At 39.9% G+C, this 24,900-nt stretch overlaps 1 protein-coding gene across 1 annotated transcript in view; it reads right to left on the reverse strand.

Moving 5' to 3' along the window:
• Positions 1–24,900, reverse strand: part of EYA1 (EYA transcriptional coactivator and phosphatase 1) — a 136,516-nt gene that overhangs the window by 46,212 nt on the left and 65,404 nt on the right. The window contains 2 exon segments of the mRNA XM_030553263.1: positions 22,040–22,077; positions 22,080–22,128. Of these exon segments, the coding sequence (XP_030409123.1) occupies positions 22,040–22,077; positions 22,080–22,128 (87 nt within the window).

The raw sequence follows: 24,900 nt of genomic DNA on the forward strand, positions 1-24,900 counted from the left end.
GAGAAATAAAAAATGACTGTCTTTAAAAGAAAGGAAGAAAATCGATGAACATGGCTAACATTTCAAGATCTACTTCATTTTAGTTGGCTCTTACAGATTTGCAATGAAGGTACATTTTTAAGCACATACAATTTTTAGTGACATTTTCTTCTGAGAGTTGTTTGGATACTTCACACTTACAAATCTTTGCAATACGATGAAGTTGCTGTATCTTCTATAGAAGCTTGAAAATTAAATAGCTTTCTTGGGAGAGGAAAGTATAGTAGTGTTTAAAGCACAGGACTGCGAGTCAGAAGACACTGGTTCTGTTTCAGCTGTGTGCCCCCTCCGGCAAATCACTTAACCTTTCTCTATGCCTCACTTTCCTTATTGCTAGGACAGATATACTTCTACTTATAAAATGTCTTGGATGTAATCCAATTGACTAATGAGTCTTTCTTCCCATGGAATTATCTCCTAATGTGCACAACACATTGGGATTAAAAAACCTTTTCACCAACCTATCACTATGCATATCTAAATCTGCCACATTTCAAGCAGCATGAATTTCTCCATAAAATCCTTTCCTTTCTCCTCCTCCTCCCCTTTCTTTCTCTCCAGATGACACAGGGCAGATGCTGACCCCAATTACACTGTTCAGCAGCAGTAGCTGGGTATCAAAGGAGATGCTGCTGCTGCTGAGCTGAGTGAAGCAGGAATGGTAGCTACTTTTTGGAAGTTTTGCTAATGTCAGTTAGATGAGCGGGGCCGGTGGCTACTCCTTTTATGCCCATTACTGCCACAGTCCCACTCAATGATCTGGAAAAAGTAAGGGGCAAAAGGGTGGTTAATACATAGCATTTTAAACTATTACTCCAATGGCTCCTGCATTCTCCAGCTGAGGTGTGTGTGTGGGTGTGTAAAATCTACTCCCTTCAGCTGATTTGTTAGGGAAAGGTAGGAGGAGACTTAACCTTTGTTTCCTCTACCTAATATGGAGGGATACAGAATAGGAAACAACCAGAAGCCAATCACTGACTCCTCCAGTCCAGTGTTTCTTAATGACTGGTCTGTGGACCAGCAACGGTCCCTGAGATCCCCCAAACAAGAACAAAAACAACAACAAAAAACCAATCATAACTCAGAATACAAGTAATTTGTGAAAGCTTGAACAGACCACATACTCCTAGGAACAAATCTCTGATTTACTGCCATCCCCATTTCTTCCTCTCCCATGGGTTTGCCCATCAATTTGTAAACACAATTTGTCACTTGCACCAGTCAGTGTTCTCTGTAACTTCTTTTGCCTTTCTTTTAGATCTGTTATTCCTGCTGAGACACTCTACTAAAGAAGAATTTTTCACACTGACACCAACTGTAGTCTTGCTGTGAGTAACCACATTCCCATAAAAATCATTCCCTTTATTGCAAAGTTGAAGCCAGACCACTGGAATAATAGTCAACCCAGGAAACCTTTTATCTTTTCCTTCAATCACTTATTTTAACCCTTTATTCCATTTGAGGATTTATGTTAGTACATATTAACCATCTTCTTTGCAGGTTTTTTATTAATTGTCTGAGTAAATTAACTAACATTTCTGTGGCTGGTAAAAGTGTTTAAAATAATGTCTCTTTAAATTACTACAATTATTTTTAAAAGATCAAAATGAATTAGAGCAAACAGCCTAAGAAAAAAATGTTGAATGTTAACTTTCAGATGCTTTCCCAATATCTAAAACAAAACACTGGTATTGTTGCCAAATGCTAGTTTTGATAATAATCTAAAAAACCTCCTTAGTATCATAACTTATACTCTCAATATTTTTGTATATTTGCTTGTGCTACAAGCCCATTTTATTTTGCATGGGGGTTAACTGCTACAAAATACACCATTTTATAGTTTCAAAACCATATCTTCCTCTCCTGTTTTGCTTTATGATAGTAGGATCTTAGGATCTTTGTGTTACCAAATGGTCACTTTCATACCAAAACAGTATAGATTTAGACTCAAGACAAAGTCAATAACCTCATTACTCAATATAACTTGACAATGCAGGAGCCAGATGATATAGGGATTTTTTAAATACTATTATTATTCTTGTAGAAAACAATGGAATTAGAAAACCCATTTTTGTAAAGCAAAACCAAGTTAATTCCTTTACTGTCTTGTCCTTATTGTGTAGCTTGTTGGCTTCTGCTGTAGGTGGTTACAGCTTAAATCTCCTCTAATCATGCTGTTAAATGAGTGTAACCTGTTACAATCAATGGGAAGTTCTGCACGTGTAAAAACAGCTGCACTGGGACCAATACTTACATACACATACACACACACAAACACACATAAAATGGAGAAAGGGCCAATGAGAGCTGTGTTTTCATTCCAGTTGAATCTTCTCTCAGTACTTACCACAATTTAAAATATTTGGAAATGCTGTAATCAAATATTCTTTAAATATACAATAGTATTGGACCAATACATGTATGTTCTGTGCTGCGTAGAGGCTAAGGGGCTATTCTGTCCTTATGCATTTGTTCTTACTAGCAATGGGAGTTACGCAGATGAATGGGGAAAAAAAGAAGAGACCCTAGACTGGTTAAAATGGTCTCTTCTAGAGTTCTGTAAGGAACTTGTGTTTAGATTTACCTGATCTCTCCTCTCTTGTGGCAATAATGTTTCAGCTGAGTTTAGTGTTGATGTCAGGGGGTCAGTATTTTGATGTCACTGTGTGTTAAATAGTAGAATTCTTTTATATGTGCATAGTTGTCAGTGTACTGTTTAGCACTGTATTGAGGAAAAATCTGCCTCAAATCTGTACTGTTGTAACTATCCAAGAAGCTTAAATACATAAACACTTCATCAAGAGTTTCTCTTCTTACTGCTTCTCTCACTCGTTCTTAAAAATACATCTTAGACACTAATGTTTCAAACAGCACATTGAGATACTTTCAGCTGACTTCAAAATAACTCAGCAGATTTGTTAGCCTCTTTTATTTCATTTAAGGAAGGAAACAGAGAAACTTTTAAAATTAAAACAGACAATTATCTGGAGCAAAATTATACTTAAAAACATAAAATATAAAGTGAGACTCTAAAAGGTCAAGGGAATCAGTTTTTTCCTGTCTTTTAATGTTTTGTCAGACGATTGAACTAGATGAAATTCAGGTAGAGGCTTTAATGTGACCATACTGAAATAGTAGAAACCTCTTGAGACTCTGGAACTTAAACACATTTTGGGAAGTCTGAGTTACAGCACTCCTCTTGCACTTTTCAAAGAAAATGTGTGGAAGGCACATCTTAATTTTGTCCCCTGGGAGGTAAAATTTTGACATACTTCCTGCAAAGGAAACACCATGAGTTTTTTTGTTTGCTTTTAAACCAGTGTATTTATTTCCAAATTAATGGATTGCTGTAGATTTATTACAATTAGGTACTTCAGTCTAAACTACAATGTGGCCCTCAGGATGCCCGACATGCATTAGGAATGTTTGAAATTTGTCTTTAAAAAACCTTGTGTTAAAAGGGTGACAGCACCCGATTCATAGATTCCTTGATAGATTCCAAGGTCAGAAGGGATCATTATGATAATCTAGTCTGACTTCCTGTATAACATAGGCCACAGAACACCCCCAAAATAATTCCTAGAGCAGATCTTTAAGAAAAACATCCAGTCTCGATTTAAACATCATCAGTGATGGAGAATTCACCACAGCCCCAAATAGTTCCAATGGGTAGTTACTTCCACTTAAAAATTTATGCCTTATTTCATCTCAGTTTGTCTAGCTTCAACTTCCAGCCACTGGATTGTGTTGTACCTTTCTCTGTTCTCCACTGTTCCGCAAGTAGATACTTATAAACTGTAATCAATTAATCCCTTAACCTTCTCTTTGTTAAACTACACAGATTGAGCTCTTTGGGTATGTTTACACAGGGATAAAAGACCTGCAGCACAGGCACGGCTGGCCTGGGTCATCTGACTCAGGCTCACACTCATGGGGCTAAAAATTACTGTGTAGATGGTTGGGTACGATCTGGAGCCTGAGCTCTAATACCTTCCACCCTTGCACAGCAATTTTTCAGCCCAGACCTCAAGCCCAATGAGCCCAAATCAGATGTCCTGGGCCAGCCAGAGGTTTATTTAATCCATGTGTAGATGCACCATTTGAATCTATCACTATAAAACACATTTTCTAATCCTTTAATCATTCTTGTGGCTTTTCTCTGAACCCTCTCCAATTTATCAACATCCTTCTTGATTTGTGGGCACCAGAACTGGACTTGGTATTCCAGCAGCTGTTGCGCAAGTGAAATAAACTCTCTATATCTACTCTTCTCCTGTTTATGCATCCCAGGATCATATTAGCTCTTTTGGGAGCTCAAGTTCAGCTGATTATTAACAATGACAACCAAATCCTTTTCAGAATCACTGCTTTCCAGGATAGAGTTCCCCATCCTGTAAGTATGGCCTCCATGCTTCTTAGATGTATACATTTACATTCAGCTGAATTAAAAGACATTATTTTTTGTGCCTATCTGCCATATGCCTGTCACTGTGGTATCACACCTTTGTACTTAACTTCGGAATACGTCATGTAAAATTATTTAAAGTATTATCTGAAACAAATGGTACATTTTGAAGGGATACCACTATACTCTCATCCCACAGTTTGTCTGCAGTGTTTGAGCTATGACTTGACTCAAAGGGTGTGACTTGACCCAAAATGGGGGAATTAGCAGAAAACAATATGTAGCCATATTACATTATCAGACAAAGGTGGATTAGAGAGCTATTTGAGTGTAAATTAATGTTAATCTTACCTGGAATAACTTGCGCTCTTCAGCATTTGCAGCTGTACTAGGGAGTTGTCTGGTTGCTTGTGATTTTACACATCTGTCAGCTAAATCAGACACTCAAATGCAAAACCTAGAACTGAGGAATGTTATTCAAATTCGTGAAACTTCTTATATTTTTGAGATTATAATCCAATAATGGATTATTATTCAGAATGAGTCACAACTACAGCATTTACATCTGGAAGAGAGAGGATCTTTTTCCAATGGCATTCACAATGCATAAAGAAAAAGAGGACATTTTGTTCACACCAGCTTTCTGAAATTTCAAAGCCAAAGAAAAGCCCCTCTGAGCATGAATCAACTGATAACAATATATGAACCTTCATTTGGCACCATCTTTTTCTTATTCCAGGCATTTAGGATGCATTAAAAAATAAAAAAAACCTCTTTATTCGAATTTGAGATGGCATTATGGTGTTAAGGGAGACACCAATGAAGTATGAAGCGTGTCACCACCTGTTTTTGAACCTCGTCCGTCATCTAAGCTGTGTTATGACACAAATCAGCAGTGTCCCAGAACCCTGTGTAGTAAGTGATTTACACCATTTAAAGCACTATAAGGATGCATGCTTACAATGCTGCAACCATTACTCCACAGAGTTGAAATGCACAGTCAGGTATATTGCATTACTGGTTTATACATAATTCAATATTTGAAGCATCTTAGGATCAGATATGGAAAACACTGAAGCAGCCACAGACTAATAGCTAATTGAAAAGTCTGGTAAGCTTCTTACAGCCAATTGTGCAACTACAGTAACTCCTTGCTTAACGCTGTAGTTATGTTCCTGAAAAATGTTACTTTAACCGAAATGATGTTAAGTGAATCCAAGTGAAGTCAGAAGGTGGGAGAGGGTGGGTTATTTCCCAGGAATGTCTTACTGCTAACTGATGAACTAGCACTCGGCTGAGCCCTCAAGGGTTAACACATTGTTGTTAATGTAGCCTCACATTCTACAAGGCAGCACGAATGGAGAGAGGGGAGACAGTATGGCAGAGAGAGACAGACACACATTGTGTGTGTGTATGTGTGTGTGTGTGAGTGTGAGAGAGAGAGAGAGAGAGAGAGAGAGATGCACATTGCCTCTTTAAGTATGCTGACCCCACTCTAAGTACATTGCCTTTTTAAAGTAGATCAGCAAGCTGAGAAAGCAGATGCTGCCAGCAAACACCCTCCATCCTGAGCCCTGCTGTGTCCCCTCGTGCTCTGTGGAGATGGGGTAAAGGAGGGGGGGGACACAGGAGGGTACCCTGACATTAGCACCCCTCTTCTTCCCCACCCCCCGCACAGCAAGCAGGAGGTTCCCGGAGCAGCTCCAAGGCAGAGGGCAGGATCAGCACATGGCAGTGGGGGAAGGGACAACTGAACTGCCCTGGAATTGATAGCCTGCTGGGTGTCTGCCGCACAAGGAACTTAGGGGAGCTGATAGGGGGGCTGCTGGTTCACCCTGGTTCTAAGCCCCCACCAGCTAGCTCCAATGGGCTGCTCTTTCTGCAAGCAGTGGACAAAGCAGGCAGCTGCCAAACGACGTTATAAGGAAGCACTGCGCAACTTTAAATGAGCATGTTCTCTAACTGATCAGCAAATGAAACAATGCTAACCGGGACATTGTTAAGTGAAGAGTTACTGTATAGGCAATCTTCTTAAACCTCTGGCTCATATTTGTGATGTGACATTTTTGGCTAAATGCTGTCTGGCATAATTCATGATAAACCGATTTTTAGATTTTCTGTCAGGATCCTGGTATTGCAGCACTATCATAATGTATATCTGATGATAATACAGACAATCTGCAGGGTAGTATGGTGATCTTAGTGCTAGGATCTATCTGTGTATATTTCATGTGACCATCACCGGGTTTCTAGGCACATTACCTACTCTGCCTCTCAAGACCAAATCTCCTGGAAGGGCAGAATTACAACAGATGTTGTGATGCTTCCAATGCAGTTGAAACTAGTTATACTGTACAGGTGGCCATACAATCCCCATGGCAGACAGCCTGTTAAGTCTTAGCATTTTATCTCCTTGAAAGAGGTGATGACTTTAATTCCTCAACCTCCATACAGGGGGAAAGAATGGAGTATGGGAGCTGGTTCAGCAGATGGTCGCTGTATGCTTATGTCATAAACAGATAGTTAAGGGTTAATGTCTCTTTTACCTGTAAAGGGTTAAGAAGCTCAGTAAACCTGGCTGACACCTGACCAGAGGACCAATAGGGGGACAAGATACTTTCAAATCTTGGTGGAGGGAAGTCTTTGTTTGTACTTTTTTTTTTTTTGGTTGTTGTTTGCTCTTGGGACTAAGAGGGACCAGATGTCCTTCCAGGCTCTCCAAATTTTTCTGAATCAGTCTCTCATGTTTCAAAATTGTAAGTAATAGCCAGGCAAGGCGGATTAATCTTATTTTTGTTTTCTCAACCTGTAAATGTCCTTTTTTCACTGAGAGGATTTTACCTCTGCTTGCTGTAACTTTGAACCTAGGGCTAGAGGGGGTTCCTCTGGGCTATATGAATTTGAGTACCCTGTAAAGTATTTTTCCATTCTGATTTTACAGAGATGATTTTTACCTTTCTTTCTCTTTCTTTCTTTCTTTAATTAAAAGCTTTCTTTTTCAGAACCTGATTGATTTTTCCTTGTTTTAAGATCCAAGGGGATTGGATCTGGACTCACCAGGGATTGATGGGGGAAAGGAGGGAGGCTAGTTAATTTCTCCTTGTTTTAAGATCCAAGTGGTTTGGATCTGTGTTCACCAGGGAATTGGTGAAGTCCCTCAAGGCCACCCAGGGAGGGGAGAGTTTTGGGGAGACAGGAAGTGCTCCAGACACTGAAATTTCTGGAAGGTGGCAGAGTTACCAGATCTAAGCTAGTAATTAAGCTTAGAAGTGTCCATGCAGGTCCCCACATTTGTACCTTAACGTTCAGAGTGGGGAAGGAACCTTGACATGGTGAGCAGCGATGTGGGATTTCTTAGGAACCAAAAGCCAGGAGGATTTTTTTTCTCTCCTTTCTAGCTGCTTGGAAAGCAGCCTGAAGGCAGAGGTGTTAAGTTTTTTAACAAGGGTCTTTGTTAAGAGGAGGCTTCAAGCTGTGAGCAAACAGCCAGAAAAAGGAATTTACAAGCTGAATTGTTTTCTTTCTTTCTACCTCTCGAGTATAGCTAGTTAGAAGTCACTGTTAACCAAGCAGCCCTGAGCTGAGTGCATCCCAGTTTCAGTGAGCTGCAGAGGGGTGTGGCCAGCACAAGAAAGCAGGAAAATGAGTAGCAGTGGAGCAACTAACAAACTAGAGCTCGCTAGGCTGGAAGCAACAGAGAAAGATAACGAACATAAGAGACAGATGGAAATAAAACAATTAGAAATAGCCCAGAGAAGAGGCTGCCCACAAAAGAGCTATGGAGGCGAGAGATAAAGAGATGGAGGCGAGAGAAAAAGAGAAAGAAAGAAGAGAAAGCCAAAGAGGCAGACCATAGAAGACCTATGGAGATGAAACAAAAAGAGATGGAGATCCAGAGGGAGGCCCACCAGCAGGCCCTGGAATTAGCAAAGGCTGAGCCAGATGTTCCAGCCAACCCTAACAACCCTTCTCCAGGTACTGTTTCCCATCCCAGAAAATTCCCTACCTACAAGGCAGGTGATGATACTGAGGCCTTCTTAGAAAATTTTGAAAGGGCCTGCCATGGGTACAGCATCTCTGCAGACCAGTACATGATAGAGCTGAGGCCACAGCTCAGTGGACCCTTAGCAGAGGTGGCGGCTGAAATGCCTAAGGAACACATGAACGATTATAATCTTTTTCAAACCAAGGCCAGAATCAGAATGGGGCTAACACCTGAGCATGCCCGTTGGCGGTTCAGAGCCCTAAGGTGGAAACCAGATGTGTCATTTACCCGACACGTCTACCACATTGCAAAGAATTGGAATGCCTGGATACCAGGAGCAAGTGCTAACTCTCTGGAAGAGCTGTTCTTCCTAATGCAAATGGAGCAGTTCTTAGAGGATGTTCCTGAGGAAATAGAAAGGTACATCCTAGATGGAAAGCCCAAAACTGTAACCAAGGTGGTAGAGATTGGAGCCAGATGGGTGGAAGTGGCAGAAAAGAAAAAAACTACTAGCAAGAGGAGCAAATATCAGAGGGGGCAAACCGAAAACAAACCCTATCACCGGGGGCAACCCAAGACCCCACCTACAACCAAAGGAAAGCCCCAGATACCCTATTGTCCCATCTCACCAGTCTCCAGCAACCCACCTCGACCTAGTGACCAGTCAGCTGGGCGATGTTTTAAATGTAATGAACCGGGACATATAAAGGCCCACTGCCCCAAGAACCCCAACCGAGTACAGTTCATTACACCACAATCACACCAAAGATCCCCAGGCCCAGATGCCTCTCAAATACCCTCAGAGCGAAGGGAAACCTTGAGAGTGGGCGGAAAGAAGGTTATCGCGTGGAGGGACACTGGGGCACAAGTGTCAGCTATCCACCAATCCTTAGTGGACCCCAAATTCACCAACCCAGAGGCCCAAGTGACAATTAACTGTTTTGGGAAAATGACTGGCAGGTTAATTGATTATTTAGGTAAAATTCCAAAACCACTTGTGGATGAATGTTGGGCGTGGTCTCAGTACTACCTTGTCCATGTGAAAGAAAGTGTAAGGAGGTTCAGCCATAAGGGCTTGGACCTTACAGACCCTCCAGACCTTAGGTATCAGCAACCAGAAACATGGTCTTGTGAGAAGGGTGGATGTACTGACCAATCCAACAGCATCTCAGGTGGAGGTTCCATGAGTGTTAGGAGGAAGATGTTGAGATCCCTTGTAGGTATTGGGTCTCTAATAGGTGGGTAAATATACAGGAGACCCTTGAGGAATCTTGATACTATCAGATATGAAGAGACAGAGTACAACTGAAAAGGAATGTGATATGCTGACAGTGTTCTCAGATTTCTCCATGCAGCATTAAATGCCAGTCCAGCACACTGCAAATGCAGCAAGTAATTGAGGATCTTTATTACTGGTGCCTCTATAAGGTCAAGATTATGTTGGACTGTCCATATGGAGAATTATTTTTGTTTGGAGGAGTCAGTCTTCCTAGTTATGGCTTCTGACCCTATGAACATTTCTCTAACTTGTCAAGAATAGTCCTTGGCACTGTTGTTCAACCAGCCTACATCCAACCTGTCAGGTGCAATGACTACGAGTCTGGGTGCAATATCTGACTGCTGCTCTGAAATATCATGGCTGGGCAGATTGGGAGATGGGTGAGATGCTGAAAATTGCAAGAGGTCCAACAATCAGAACTGTCACATACAGTAGGGTGCTATCAGGATTAGTGTGACACTAGCCCATCTGATCTTGAATATTACTCGGGAGAATTTCATTTGTAAGGACTAGGGACTACCATATGCAAGAAGGCATCTGTAGGGGAGTCCAGGCTCATGCCCCCTGTGAGGGAGAAGTCTGGACAATTTACACTGTTATCTGTGGTGAATAGATCTATTATGGGACTCTCTCGTTGGCAAAATATTGACTTTAGGATAGATTTCTGCAGTGATCACTTGCTATTTACTTCATGTCTGCTTGAAAAGACTGCCTGCCAGACTATTGCTGGCTCCTGGAAGGTGAAGCATTAGTAGGGTTACTCCATCGTGATGACCCCATAGCTACAATCACATGACTTCCTGTCAGAGAGGGAATTACTGAGCACCTCCTTGTTTGTTCACATAGTGCATCGCGGAAGTATTGACATTCAAGATCTGCACTTGATCTTCCACAAAGTTCTGTGGAACAGGCAGGGAATGCTATACAAGCCAGCCAGATGGCCCTGAGCTCTAGGATGTTCATATATAATTTCAAATTGTCCTGAAACCAGGTCCCTTTTATCTGCAAATGGCTTAGGATGGCACCCTAAACTGGCACTGAGGTGTCCATGATAAGTGTTGTCAGGAAGGGAGTCAGAGAAAGGAACCCTTGATTGCTTTGGTACAACCACCAAGTGAGTTATCATAGGACATGGGATGGGACAGTGACTCTTACAGCATTTGGACAGAAAATATACCAACCTCTGCCATAGATGTAAGGGTTGCAGGTGAAGTCTGGCAAAATGGAATCGCGTATATACACACTGCCATGGCTCAGTATTCCCAGACATGTATGCATCAATGAATTCAATTGCAGGTTATTTGACACTGACTGGAGAGATAAGAATCTGCCTTCAGGAGGTAGGTTCTTGCCAATCATGAATTAATCCAGGTTCCTTTGAACTCTGTTGTCCATGATGGTGAGATGATTTTTTGTAGTCCAAAAGGAGTCCGAGCTGGGTGAAGAGGGAATACATAATCTATGGCTATTATGGTCTCTTGCTGTGACTTGCCTCTGATCAGCCAGTCATCCAGGTACAGGCAGTTATGAATTCGCTGTTTCCTCAAATGTGCATTTTGTGAATACTCTTACTAACATGGAGAGTTCAAATGGCAGTCCCTTGTACTGATAAAGATGGACTCCACTGTGAAGCAGGTACTTCCTGTGGGCAGGGTGGATACCTATAAAGAAGTACGCATCCTGCAAGCTGAAAGCCACAAACTAGTCTTGAGCTTGGAGAGATGGAATGATGGAGACAAGCAATATCATCCTGAATCTGAGGTAGGGCATGTGTTTGTTCAGTGTCTTCAGGCCTAGGATAGGATGAAGACCCCCTTTCTTCTTGTGAATGAGGAATACTAGAAGAAGCCTCGTCCCTTGAATTCTGATGGCTCGGCCACTACGGTTCCTAAGCAAGGTGGCCACTTCTGCTTATAAGCAACTCTCATGAGAAGACTGATGTGAAATGGGGGTGCAAAGAAGGAAAGAATGGAATTGGATGAGGTAGTCACGGGCAGTAATCTCTAGCACCCATCTGTCTGATATTATCATAGATCATGTCTGGTGGAATGGTATAAGGCAGCTTTCAAAGATCTTGCTCTTTGGACTGGCTTTGTTGTGGATCTTTATAGTTCTGTCAAATTTCCTGCGGTGCTGTGAAGGAAAGGTGTATTGCTGAAGAGGAAGAAAGGTGGCAACTCCAGTTATACCTAGGTATTTTCTTGGTGCCTGGTGTGACAAGATGTCTGGGGCTGTCTTGTCTGGGATTAAGAATAGTATGGCTTGCAGAATGGGGCAGGACTGCAAGCCAGGGAATGCAAAGTGATAAGGAATCTTTAATAATAAAAAGCACCATCAGCTCAACGAATAATTCCATGTCTTCAATTGTGGTTTGTACTTCCCTGGGAATCCCCAATACCTGAAGACATGTTGTTCTGTGCACAGTCTCTTTAATGACCATAGATCTGGCTGTGGTCTCAGAAACATCCATTATGATCTATAAAGCCAACATGGCCACTAATTGGCTTTTGTTATTTATATCTTTGAGCTCTTTCCTCTTCTGACTTTGGAGCTTTGATAGGAAGGGTGCCACTCTATTCCAAGTCAAACAGACACATCTGGCCAAATGGGCCTGGCAGTTTGCCTCTAGCAAACTCCTATAAACTCTTCTGGTTGTGAAGATGTCACAGCAAATTTCTCATGATTGGAAGGAGGTGGAGGAGTAGGATTTACTCTCAATAGATTGTGATTTTTCAGGTTCTTGTCCTTCTGTTAGATTTGGATTTCTCCTGCATCTCTGAGATGGCCAAACAGTTCAGGTTGGAATGGGAGTAGACATAGGCTAAACCTTTTTGAGGAACCTGGCTTTTCTACCTTTTTTGCAACTGGTGGTGTGACATTACACTCCATATTCTTTATGAAATTATGCTTATTATATGGATATGACACAACTGAGAAGTACTTTATGCAACATGGCTCGTGGAAGATATCATTGGAAAGGTTATGATTTACTGAATGTGATTATCTAATTTGTATGCATGTAACATTTCTGTATCTAAAGTTAGGAATATGGACTATGTAACAATTACAACTAGGTATGTATTGGGAAGACACCCACCAGATGACAGGCTATCAGACTTGATGGGCTATGAGGAAGCAACAACAAGACTGTGAAGATACTCATGCCTCTCCCTCCTGGGAGGCGTCCTGGGACGTAACTGAGACACTACTAGGTGAGGTGGTCTTGTCACCTGATACTAAACATTATCTTGGTCTTCTTGTAGCTTTCACCTAAAAGGGAAGGGGGTGGGGGTCAAGTTTGGAAAACAAAGGATTCCCACCTTATGTAAATCTTATTTAAGGGTGAGGAGGGAGGCAAATGGGACTCCTCTCCATGGCCTGGCTGCCCAAGAAGAAAGACTGCTAAAGACACCTGAAGGGAAGGCAAGGGGGGAGTCCAGATGGAGACAGGGGTCTAGTCTGAAAAGAAATATAACTGTAACGCTAAGTTATAGAAACTTTTCAATCTGCCTAAAACAACATTTAGGGTAAGAAATACATTTTGTAACCTGTTTCTTAAGTGTATTGAGTTTAGCTTGCATATTTTGTTTTATTTGCTCAGTGATCTGCTTTGTTCTGTCTGTTATCTTGTATATTCACTTAAAATTCACCTTTTGTAGTTAATAAACTTATTTATTGTTTACTCCATTTGTACAATTTATAATTGGAGGAGGGGTAAGAGACTGTGCATACCTTCCTCCACATTGAGGGAGGCGGCAGATTTCATAATATACCTTTGGGTCTGCACTCCAAGGGAGGTGGACACCTGCGTGCTGGGGCAAGTCCCTTAAACTGAGTGTTCACAGAACTGATCTCAGTGTCTGTGTCGTTCTGCAGTTGGGTGTGGCCCTGCCTGTGTGTGTGCTGGCGGAGGCTTAGTGGACTGGCTCAGCAAGACAGGTAAAAAGGGTGCCCAGTCTGGCATAACAGGTGGGCTCAATGGTATCTCAGCACATCCCATGGCATCCTAAGGTGGGCAACCCATCACAGGTGGTATTATTGCTGACATTTGCCACAGAGCCTCAGTGGGGTCAATCTGCCCTGGCCAAAAAGTTCAATAACTTATGAGATCTTTCTTGTATGATGGATGCCTCTCTCTACAATCCTCCGAGAGTCCTTGAAATGACTTAAAGTATCTGACACTGGGGCTGTAAGAGCTGGGCTCGTCTGGTACCAGAGGATGAAAGGCATACCAAACATCTACTTGGTATACAGGACTTTCTTAGACTTTTAATGGGATTAGTGTGTCATGGGAAGAGCAGAGCACGAATCTGCCATGCTGAGGTGTACGATAAAGGGGAGGCTGTACATGGGGGTGGGGAGTGTCTGACAGTCCAAATTCAGTCCAAACAGGTTAACATCATTCACGGCAGTTCTTTAAAGATGAAACAGCTGAGTTCTGAAGAAGGTTTGAAGATTTAGCCAAAGCTAAAGCCTAGCAGGCTGGACACTTGCTCAGTTCCATCTTGCTGCCAAGAATGGTAGGAGGAGGGAACTGAAGCAAAGTTGCAGCTGCCCCGCACTTTATGCCTTCATACAGGAGCACGAGGAGACTCCGGGTGCATCTGTGGTCCCTGCTGGACATTATTACTCCCAAGGCTCTGATCTCATGCGCATGATGCATATGAGCTTTTACAGTGGTATCCACATTGACACATACTCAAAGAAGAAAAAGTGTGTTGTCACTGCCCAGCCAGAGGCAGAAAATATTGGTAATTTTGCAAGGGAAAACCTATTCAAATTCACAAGGTCTAGATAAATCGATGATAAGAAATAAAAATTTTGCTCAAATTGTGATTGTAGAGAACTTTCATTCAGTTACCGGGAAATGTTATTATTTCTTATGAGCAAGAATCTCACTTCACTGAAGTCAATGGCAAAATTCATATTGATGTCAAACAGGCCAGGATTTCACTCTGTAAGTTGTATTTTAATGAAATTGCAACTTTTAACCTTTTCCAGAAAAGAAGTATTTTGTCTTTTCTATCTATCACATGGTAGCAGTGGCAATGAAAAAAAAAGGGAAATCTTTCATTGTTTTCTGTTGTAATAGTCTGCGTGTGTGGTTTTTTTTGTGTGTGCGTGCAACAGTCAGGCCTTTTGACTGTATTAATTACAGAATAGCTAAAATCAGTTTCAACTAGACTAACAAGGACTCAAAGCATGCTGGGAAAACAATGTTATAGTAATAACGACTTCTTGAAATTAAATACCTTTTCTCATGCTAGTGGAATAACTATGGGAAAAACAACTCACAGTTTAGTCAGTGAAGCATACTTAAGATTTTATAAAGAATAAAGAGCACCTTATCATTGCATATCAGTTAATCCAATTTACTATATCTGAGTAAAATCCACCAAGTAAACAAATACAAATTATTAGGTATATTAGAAAGATTTATAGGTGTACAAAATTATAGACTGCGGAGGGGAGGAGTAAAGTGGGTCTGATCTGTTGTCTGTTTTAACATGGGGGATGTGGAGACTCCATGACCCAGCATCCAATCTGGCATCTTGATTTTCCACTTGGAACTCAGTGGCATACTGTAAACTAATACTGATAGGGAGGAATCTCCAAAAGCAATCAACATTGGTCTACCTCTGTCCCACTGAAGTTAATGGTAAAACTCCCATTACTTACAAATCAATGCTGAGCACTTTTGAAAATCTCACTCCTGCTCTCCATGGCATGAACTGCCTTATAGAGTGTGCTGGAAATCTTCACATTATGCAAATTAACTGCAGCCCTCATGTAGGCAACAACTGAGTGGGCTTGATGTGGAAGAATATGCTAATATAGTGGTTCAAAGGTCAATCATTTCAAAGCAACATAAAGTTTATACTGTAACCATGAAGTTAAAATTGATTATGTTAGCTGGTTGTTACATACAGGTAGGATTATGCCACAAACATTAATCAAAACACATTAAAAACAAGACGGATGGTCACTGAGTCAGAGTCTGAGGAGATATTAATGTAAATCCTAATTGTGACACCAAAATATTGCCTATAACATAAATCTAATCTCTGATTCATTCCCCCTCCCCACACACACTCCTTGTCCTGTGCAAACAACCAAAGTAGCTTAAGATCAGCAGTGATATAGTTAAGACAACATCAAACTGATTTCTCTCTCCCTCCCCCCTACTTTTTTTGGACGGTTTGCACTATTGCTTTACAGTTATGACTGATAATATTTCCTTCTTCTGTCTGTCAGAGACAGAAATACCTTCCCTAAAGTAGCTGAAAAATTAATTCCATATTACATTCATAATAAATGACTTCCATATACATTTCATCAGACTGCACATGGAGGCAGTTTTGTAAAATAACATACAGGACATTCCTCAGATTCACAAACAGAGAAGCAAGAAATGAATTATGCATCTCTTAGTACAGATTATGTCTCTCTCTCTAGTGGAATAAAACCAATTGCCAATAATTACTGTACCTTCATGTATATCATTCATCTTCTCTGATGTATCAAAATTAAATTAATAATTTAATAATAAAAAGGGACAAAAGTGCCTTAAAAAAAAACAAGAACCAAAAAACAAACAGAAAACAAAAAGCTCAAACGTAACAACCCCAATGAACTGAATTGAATAATTAGTTTATTGGATCTTTATTTCCTACAAGAAAATTTTCATTTTCTGTTAAACTAAAGAGAAAAAGTATCTCTTTCAGAAAATATATCAGGAAAGATTTCATAAAGCTAAGGTTTCTAAAAAAGAATTTATGATCTTGGTCAACTAATATATAAAGTAACACCGACAGCTTCAGAGATGAAGTTATATCTATATTTTTTAAGATAAGAGTAACTCCTCACTTAAAGTCGTCCTGGTTAACATTGTTTTGTTGTTACATTGCTGATCAATTAGAGAACATGCTTGTTTAAAGTTGCACAATGCTCTCTTATGACGTTGTTTGGCAGCCGCCTGCTTTGTCCACTGCTTGCAGGAAGAGCAACCTGTTGGAGCTACCTGGTGGGGGCTTGGAAACAGTGTGGACCGGCAGCCCCCCTATCAGCTCCCTGCTCCCCTAAGTTCCCTGTGCAGCAGCTGCCTAGCAGGCTATCAATTGCTGGCAGTTCAGCTGTCCCTCCTCCCACTGCAATGTGCTGATCCTGCCCTCTGCCTGGGAGCTTCTCCTGGGAGCCTCCTGCTTGTTGTGCAGGGCAGGATGGGAGGTGGAGAGAAGATGGGAGCTAATGTCAGGGTGTCCCCTTCCCCCCAGCTCCTGCCCCTCACTTACCCCATCTCCATAGAGTGGGGAGGGACGGGGACACGGGGACACGATAGGGCTCAGGACCGAGGGTGCTTGCTGGCAGCAGCTGCTGTCTCAATTTGCCTGACCTACTTAAAAAGGCAATGTACTTAGAGTAGGGTCAGCTTACTTAAAGGGGCAATGCACATCTCTCTCTTACACACACGGTGTGTGTCTCTCTCTCTGCCATGCTGTCTCCCCTCCCTCCATTCACGCTGCCTTGCAGAGTGTGAGGCTACATTAACAACAATGTCCTAACCCTTGAGGGCTCAGCTGAGTGCTAGTTCATCATTTAGCAGTAAGGCATTCCTGGGAGAAATCCCACCCTCTGACTTCACCACCTTAACCAAGCTTTACAATCATCATTGCTATGTGCAGTATTAAATTGTTTGTTTAAAACTTATACTGTGTGTATATATATATCTAATATAGTCTTTTGTCTGGTGAAAAAAATTTCCCTGGAACCTAATCCCCTCTATTTACATTCATTCTTACAGGGAAATTGGATTCGCTTAAGATCGTTTTGCTTAAAGTCGCATTTTTCAGGAACATAACTACAGCGTTAAGAGAAGAGTTACTGTACTAGGACCAATGAAATCTAGTTTAATATCTTGCAAACCTTAGTCTTAATCACTAGTTTAAGTATCAACAATAGATGTAGCCAATAGTTCTTTCTACAATGTACCTAATTATAAAGGCCATATAATTTGCCAAAGAATTAGAAGAACTAATTTTTAAAGATAGTCAGCAGGAAAAATGTTAAAAGTTGTGACGGGTGGATATCACATTTTAATCTAGTCATCAAGTGGTTAATTTCCTTAAAAATGCTTGTAGTAGAGACTCTAAAATGCTAAAAACTTGTAAAAGAAGTGATTAAAACATAATACCTTATGTTTCCTACCACAACATACTGCTAATTGTAGCATGAATTCCGGCATTACTACATCATTCTTGTCTGGTGAGATAATTCTGTTTCTCTTGAGAACATTATGCCAACACATATAGTTCCCTGGTTACATAATAATAATGTGTTCTAAGCCTGCACTCAGGAACTAACTCTCACTGATGCTCACTCTTCAAAATGAGGCTGCTTATTTAGGTGCCTAAACATAGATTCACTGTTTTTGCTCTGTGTATATACCAACAAAAAACAAAACAAAACCAAACCTGTCTCAGTGCCTGGATCAATTGACTTGCTCCCAGGGCTTGCTCTATGGGGTTAAAAATAGCACTGTAGACATCTGTGCTCAGACTAGAGAGTGGGGTCTGAGAGCCCAGGCTCCAGCTTGAGCCCAAACACCTACATGAGCCCAAGCACAAATGTCTACATGTCTATTTTTAGCCCCATAGTGTAAGCCCAAGTCAACTGACCTGGGCTCTGAGACTTGCTGCCACAGGGAATTTTTTGCTGTGTAGATATTCCCTTAGAAGACTATGTGTTGACAATATGGTCCTTAATTTGTACTTCTGTTTGATCTGTGTATATATTATAGTTTCATAATCTAATTTAAAAATTATATTTCAACCAATACATCTGCCAAGTCTACTGTACGTATTTTAATTATACATTTGCACATAGTTACACTTCTCTTTTAGTACATTAAATTCTCATTCAATGTACCATATAAGAATTTGAGAGTGATCTTCGAGATTTACAATTATATCTTATATTGGTTTTATTCCTCTAATAAAACCAACAAAAAGTGAAACCTATCATTCTATACTTTTATTACAAATAAAAAATTCTAAAACACAGGAACCACTCCAAAGTTAAGGTTGGAACTACACTTCCATTATAAACCCAATTTTGACTCTCCTAAAGCCACAGATACAGCAATATTGGCTTCTAAGCTAATAAATAGGCCAGTGCAGGGTAGAATTATTTTTTTTTACCAAGTTTGATTTAAACATCATAAGATTAATAAATTATCACATCCTAAAGCCTGAGACTGTCACCAGAGTTCAAAAAGTTTATTTCTTTAATAACAGCGTGTAACAAAACAAGAACAAGATAGGTTAAAATTGCTTTTTAGGCTCATATAGCTGTGCTCTGCTGCCAGAACCAAGAATTAGTGAAAAAATGTAGATTTTGAACGCTTACTAAATTTTATTAATGGCTCCAACAAACTTAAAACAGACCATGAAATCACTGCTGGATATTTACATTGCCAAAAATTCTAGGTTGAAATTTCAAAGTCATCCAAGGGCTTCCCAATGGAAGTTGTCTACATCTCTCAATTGCCTTGAAAATCTCAACCCTAGCCCCCTTTCTTCGCAGACAGACTCATAATGTAAAGTGATCATTAGGGAGTATTGTAATAAAACAGAATTTCTCCTAATCTGTCTATCAGAAGATTACGGGTTGAAGGAAATATCTGGATGTGCTGTCCCGCCTCAACCCTCTTGCCCTCCCTTTCCTCACTTCTCTGAACATCTCTTATGGTCCACAAGAGGGTATCCTCCCTTCTATGTACCTTCCGGGGGTTGTAGGAGATAGTCTCTACTCTTTTGGATCTTAGAGATATACAAGAGTGAGGCTTTGCCCCTGCAGACCTCAGAAGGCAGGGGAGGGAAGAATGGCTCCCAGGCACCATGGTTCACCTCAGTCTCATGTTCTGACTATTAAAAGAACAGATATCCCCAGATCAAATCTTTGCTAAAAGGAGTTAAGGTTATGGGCATGTGTCTGTGATTTGGGAGTACATTACCTCCCAAGAACACCCGAGTTAAAATAACCAACTAAATGTTGTGAAACCAAGCAATCAGGAGTTAAGTTTGCACTTCTCAAACAATGACTCAATTGAAAAAACTGCTATAACCATAGCCTTATTCCAGCAAAGGTAAATACATACAAATCTACATCCCTAATGAGCATATATGCTTCAGTGTGTACAATATGCTAAGAGACAGAGTTCACCCATGCCTTTTCCAGGACTGTGGAGCGGTTAGTAGGTGCAATAGAAATTCCTTCCTCCAGCCTCCACAACCAGTGATCTCTGGAATGCTGCTATTATTACAGCAGGGCCTGGAACCCAGTGGTGCTAAGCACTGTGCAACAGAATAAGAGACAGTTCCTGACTTAAAGGCTGCGATCCTGCCAAGTCACTGTGATGGCAGACAAGGAGGGGCCTGCCAACACCTTGTTTCCTTCTTCTCAGAGCACCATGAACTACAGGAGAGAGTCTGGCCCTATGTCTTTAAACATCACCAAATATGAACCGTGTACAATTGTATTTAAGAATCCCCCCTGCATTTGGGCTGCTTTGGCATATGCTGGGAACACCAGACAATTGGCACAGTATTGGGAGAATGCAAAGATGCTCTGTGAGGTTCTTGGCCTTAGCTGAGGATCTGGGCCAGAATTTCTTCAAATATACAGTCTACTTCAAGGGTTAATGAATGATTAAAAGACACCTATTTGTACTGTTAAGGCTGTAACATGCCAGTTATCCCAGGAAGTATGTGATTAACTCCTATACACGCCATGGCACTTACATTCGGTATCAAGGATGGCTACAGGACTCATATTGGCTGTGCAAACAAATGAAAACACAGTGCAAACTTTATTAAGCACACTGTTAAGATTTGATACTACTATCTTTTGCCGCTCTGAATAAAATGAAATGTAATTGTAAATCAGAAACAGATTTGGAAAGTAAGTAGCTTGTCTTGTGTGCTCTTCTAAAGTCTGAAAAATCAGTTCTACACATGACATTCACTAATCGCATTTTTAAAATCAAAACGGATAATGTCTTTATATACAGCTTCCTAAGAAAGAAACATATTTTGAATGCAAGAAAGCTTGTCTTTTACTGTAAGTGTAAAAATAAACACTTCACTAAGGAATGGAAGAAAAAATAAAGCACATTCAAATAATTTTATTACACTGTAAGTTGCCAATTCATCTGTGAGTAGTTCTTCTCAGATGAAAAGAAATCAAAACAAGGGACAGATGTTGTACAAACCACATTTAAGATCGATCACACACTGGCATTTTTCAAATGATTTTGGCTCATCCATTAAAGAAGGTGTATTTTGTTGATTTTGAAAAGGGAAACATCAGGAAATATTTAAAGGCCAATTGATGCCAATTAACTTTGATCAGCAAAAGTTACATTTGAATCTTTTAAGATTCTTTTGCCTGTCTGGAATAAGACACCATTCCTAAATCTAGCAAAACAACAACTGATGATTAATGCCCGTTGGCAGTCCAACCACAAGCTTGCTCAACAGTGGGATTTTAAATAAACGGCTGTCTTTATGATGATGGAAAACAAATCTGACTATTTTCATGTTTTCTTGTTATGAAAATATGAACAGAAATCACTTTTTCCGTTTTAAGATGAAACTGCCACACATCATGGAGACAGTCGCTTTCAGCAATCCAGATAGTTTTTAGAATGATCTCACAACAATCCCAAATTCATAGCCCATGGAGGCTGAGAAAGCCCTTGGCATGACAACACCAAGTACTCACAGCATGCCACACAAGAGAGGCATAATTAACAAAGAAATCCTAGTATGTAACAAATTGTACCTGCCACTGCAGAAGGCAGAAGACTCACTGTAATAAGCCTCTGAGATTGACAGCATATGCAACATTAATGATTTCCCTTGGGTTCTAGGGTAATATTTCCTCACAGTGGGATGTAACTGAGAAATCTGCACCCAGCTATTAACTGTTTATAGAAGCTGAAGTTTAATATTTAATGGCCTGTACGGACTATTGAATGCTAATGTTTATAGATGGTTTTGGTGCATCCACTTCTAAAGCTTGTCTATCACGATCATATATACAATAGTTGGATAATCTAAAATTGCACCTTTGATGGCACAAAATCCTCTTTACATTAAATGAAAGCATTGTATTTCGGGTAACAAAAACAGTTGGAGATTTAAAAAAATATATATACTCTAACATTTGTTAGAGTTGTTATACCAAACCAGACTTTCGAGCTATTTGCTATTATGCAATATGAAACAAATGTTAAATAACTGCTCGGTGTAAATAAACAATCAGTACTTACTTCTAAATCATTAAAGAACAGATGTGTGTCTGCCAAATGAAAATCATCTCCTCCATCCGTAGTCCAAGTGAAACTGAAGTAGGTGGATCCTCAAAGAAGAAATGACAAAGTATATACTCAGTAACATGTCTACTTCATATGCTAGAAGAAATATTCCTCAAGAAGCAGAGAATACTGAATATATCAACTGATGGGTCTGCCTACATAGTTAAAGTTGGGCTCCCCTAAAACATTGCACCATAGTATCTAATATGTCAACATTTTAAAGGACACTTTAAATCTGTTGATAATGAAAACCCTGATTCTGCAACTGGGCAAACCCCTTCAGCCATGCAGAGCTTCACTGCCTTCAATGGAGCTCTGAAGAGATATAAGGGGTCCACTTATGCTGTTTCAATTGCAGGATTGGGACCTCCCCTGCCCTCCAAGATTTAAGTACTGTGCACAGATTAAAACACCATTGTCTCAATAATACAGTCCTCTTCAAGCAAAACTCCCATGAGTAAGAGGATTTGGTCATTAGCCTAACTATTGCCTTTAATAAATCACCATTAATGTTTAATTTACAAACAGCAATAACATATAAAATAACTCCTTAATTCTCTGCAAAACTATGCTTTAATTATTCTTTAAATATAGCCCACCCATGCAGAATGAACAAATCTATTGTTTGTTATTAATACAGAACACACTAAATTCTCTGCAGAAATTACCATAACAACTTACTCCTTACTGAGTTAATAAACTCAAGAAGTGTGTTCAGCATTGTGGTTACCAATGCATTACAGATGTTTGTCCTGTTTTGATTTATGTGTTTATATATTTTCTATCTGAAAATTGAAATAAGAGTCTAATATATTTATTTGATGTACATTCTCTCGCTTAAAATGCTTTCTCAAGAATATCCCGGAGCATACAAAATCACAACCTTGAAAGAAATGTTATAGTGCTTCATGACACAATCAATTAACTAAACATTAGTTCATCAGGAATTATATTTTATAATAAAAACAAGATTGCAGGAACAGTTCTCTTTTTCTTAAAATCTGCTTAGATTCTACAACTGATGACAACTCAAAATGGGAACTTTAATAGGCTTAGCCTCCAGTTTTTTCCTATATCAATCAAATTAATAGGTTTTTCAACAAGATTTCTGAAATTCCCAAACATTTGTCTGTCACAAGACACTATGCATTGTTGGCAAAAAACAGTTTGAAAAGATCTGTTAATTTGGCATCTTAGTCTGACATTTCCAGGAGAACAGAAAATGAAATCAAAGATAATCTGAAAGAATATTTTGCAAAGAAGCATTTAGACATGCAGATGTCCAAATAATAAAGCTCTAACACACAGAGACAATTTTTATACAATTCACTAACAAGTTGACACACAATAAAAAGTGAACATTTTTCTAAGTTAAATAAATACTTCTGAACCCCTATAGAAAAGGATTTTAGTGTATTGCTACAACTGCAATCATGCCAGTTTGATGGCAATATTAAGCACTTTGCCTTTACAAATCAGTCTTGTATTTATATTTTGCATCAACAAAAATTTCAGATGAGAACATTTTGATTCGTAATGCAAATGTGAAGATTCATCTGCTTGCTTTAAAGTATGAATTCAGAATACTGTTTTTCTGCTTTTGTACTGCCTCGTAGTTTCACAGAACTAAGTTTTATTTTATTTTCCTGGAAGGGAAGTGTGTGAATGTAGGAGTTAGGAAGGGTCTATATTCTTGTAGAAGCCTTAAGGATGGCTTTCCTTCTCACCACACATGCCATCTTTGTGGACAGTTATATTCTCAGCATCCTTTATAGTTCATTGGTATCATTTCTTATTTCAGTTGCAGGGATTGCTGTTCAATGAAGTAAAACACTCCCTCCTTCTAAGGGCTGACTGTGCTAACTCCACAGAACTCCCAGCTCCTGCCAACCTAGGGAGCTGGACACTGGAACTATGCACTTGACACTGGACTCCCACATGACAGCGCAGATCACTAACACCAAGCACCACTATGGCACTTCAGTAATAAACCACCATCTCCCACTACCACCAGATAATTGACCCAGTCCCATTCAAATGTTATGCTCATGCCCATTCGCGACCTTGCATGTTACTTGGGAAAACAATGTGAGATACTGGCTCTCCATAGTTGTTACAATGTCACAATCAAAACTTAAAAAAAAAGGTCTCTAAAGAATATTGTAAAGAAAAGTTGATTTTGTGAATGATTAATTTGAACAACTTTTTAAAAAAAACACACACACTTGAGTCAGAATAGGTATATTTTTAAATTGCATGATGTGGACCATTTTAGCTCAAATGTTATTTTAACTATTACACACAAAAGAGGGGTTTTCTCTCAAGCTACCTTGTTAATTTAACTAGAAAAAAGAAAAAGGAAAAACAAGATCAATGACATTTCCTGAAAATGTCACATCAAATCCCATAAAGGCAAAACATGAAGCAAAACAGGTTACTTTTAAAATAAAATGTAAATCTCTGATTAAACACCAATACTTGATTAGAAGGGTCGGTTGTGCCTAAAACTATACTTAGGACTGCTCCCTTGGATACCACATTTAGTGGGCTGTAAGGACTTCTCTATATTGGGGTGTTTTAGCCACCACTGTAGCTGCACTGATGTAACTGCACCAATAAGAAACAGGACATATGCATCAACCCAGGGTGGTTAACACCAGTGCAGCGTGTACTTTGATTAGTTACAATGGTGGCTAAACCTAAAGATGACAAAGCTAGATAAGGCCAGAAAAATATATGATGCCAAGCCCTCTTTTGGAATGTAAAGCTATTAATTGCAAGGCAATTACTGTGAGATGTAACACAACGAAGAGGCT

This window comes from Gopherus evgoodei, chromosome 2, assembly GCF_007399415.2.
Source record: "Gopherus evgoodei ecotype Sinaloan lineage chromosome 2, rGopEvg1_v1.p, whole genome shotgun sequence".
In the NCBI taxonomy this organism is placed as follows: Eukaryota; Metazoa; Chordata; order Testudines; family Testudinidae; genus Gopherus; species Gopherus evgoodei.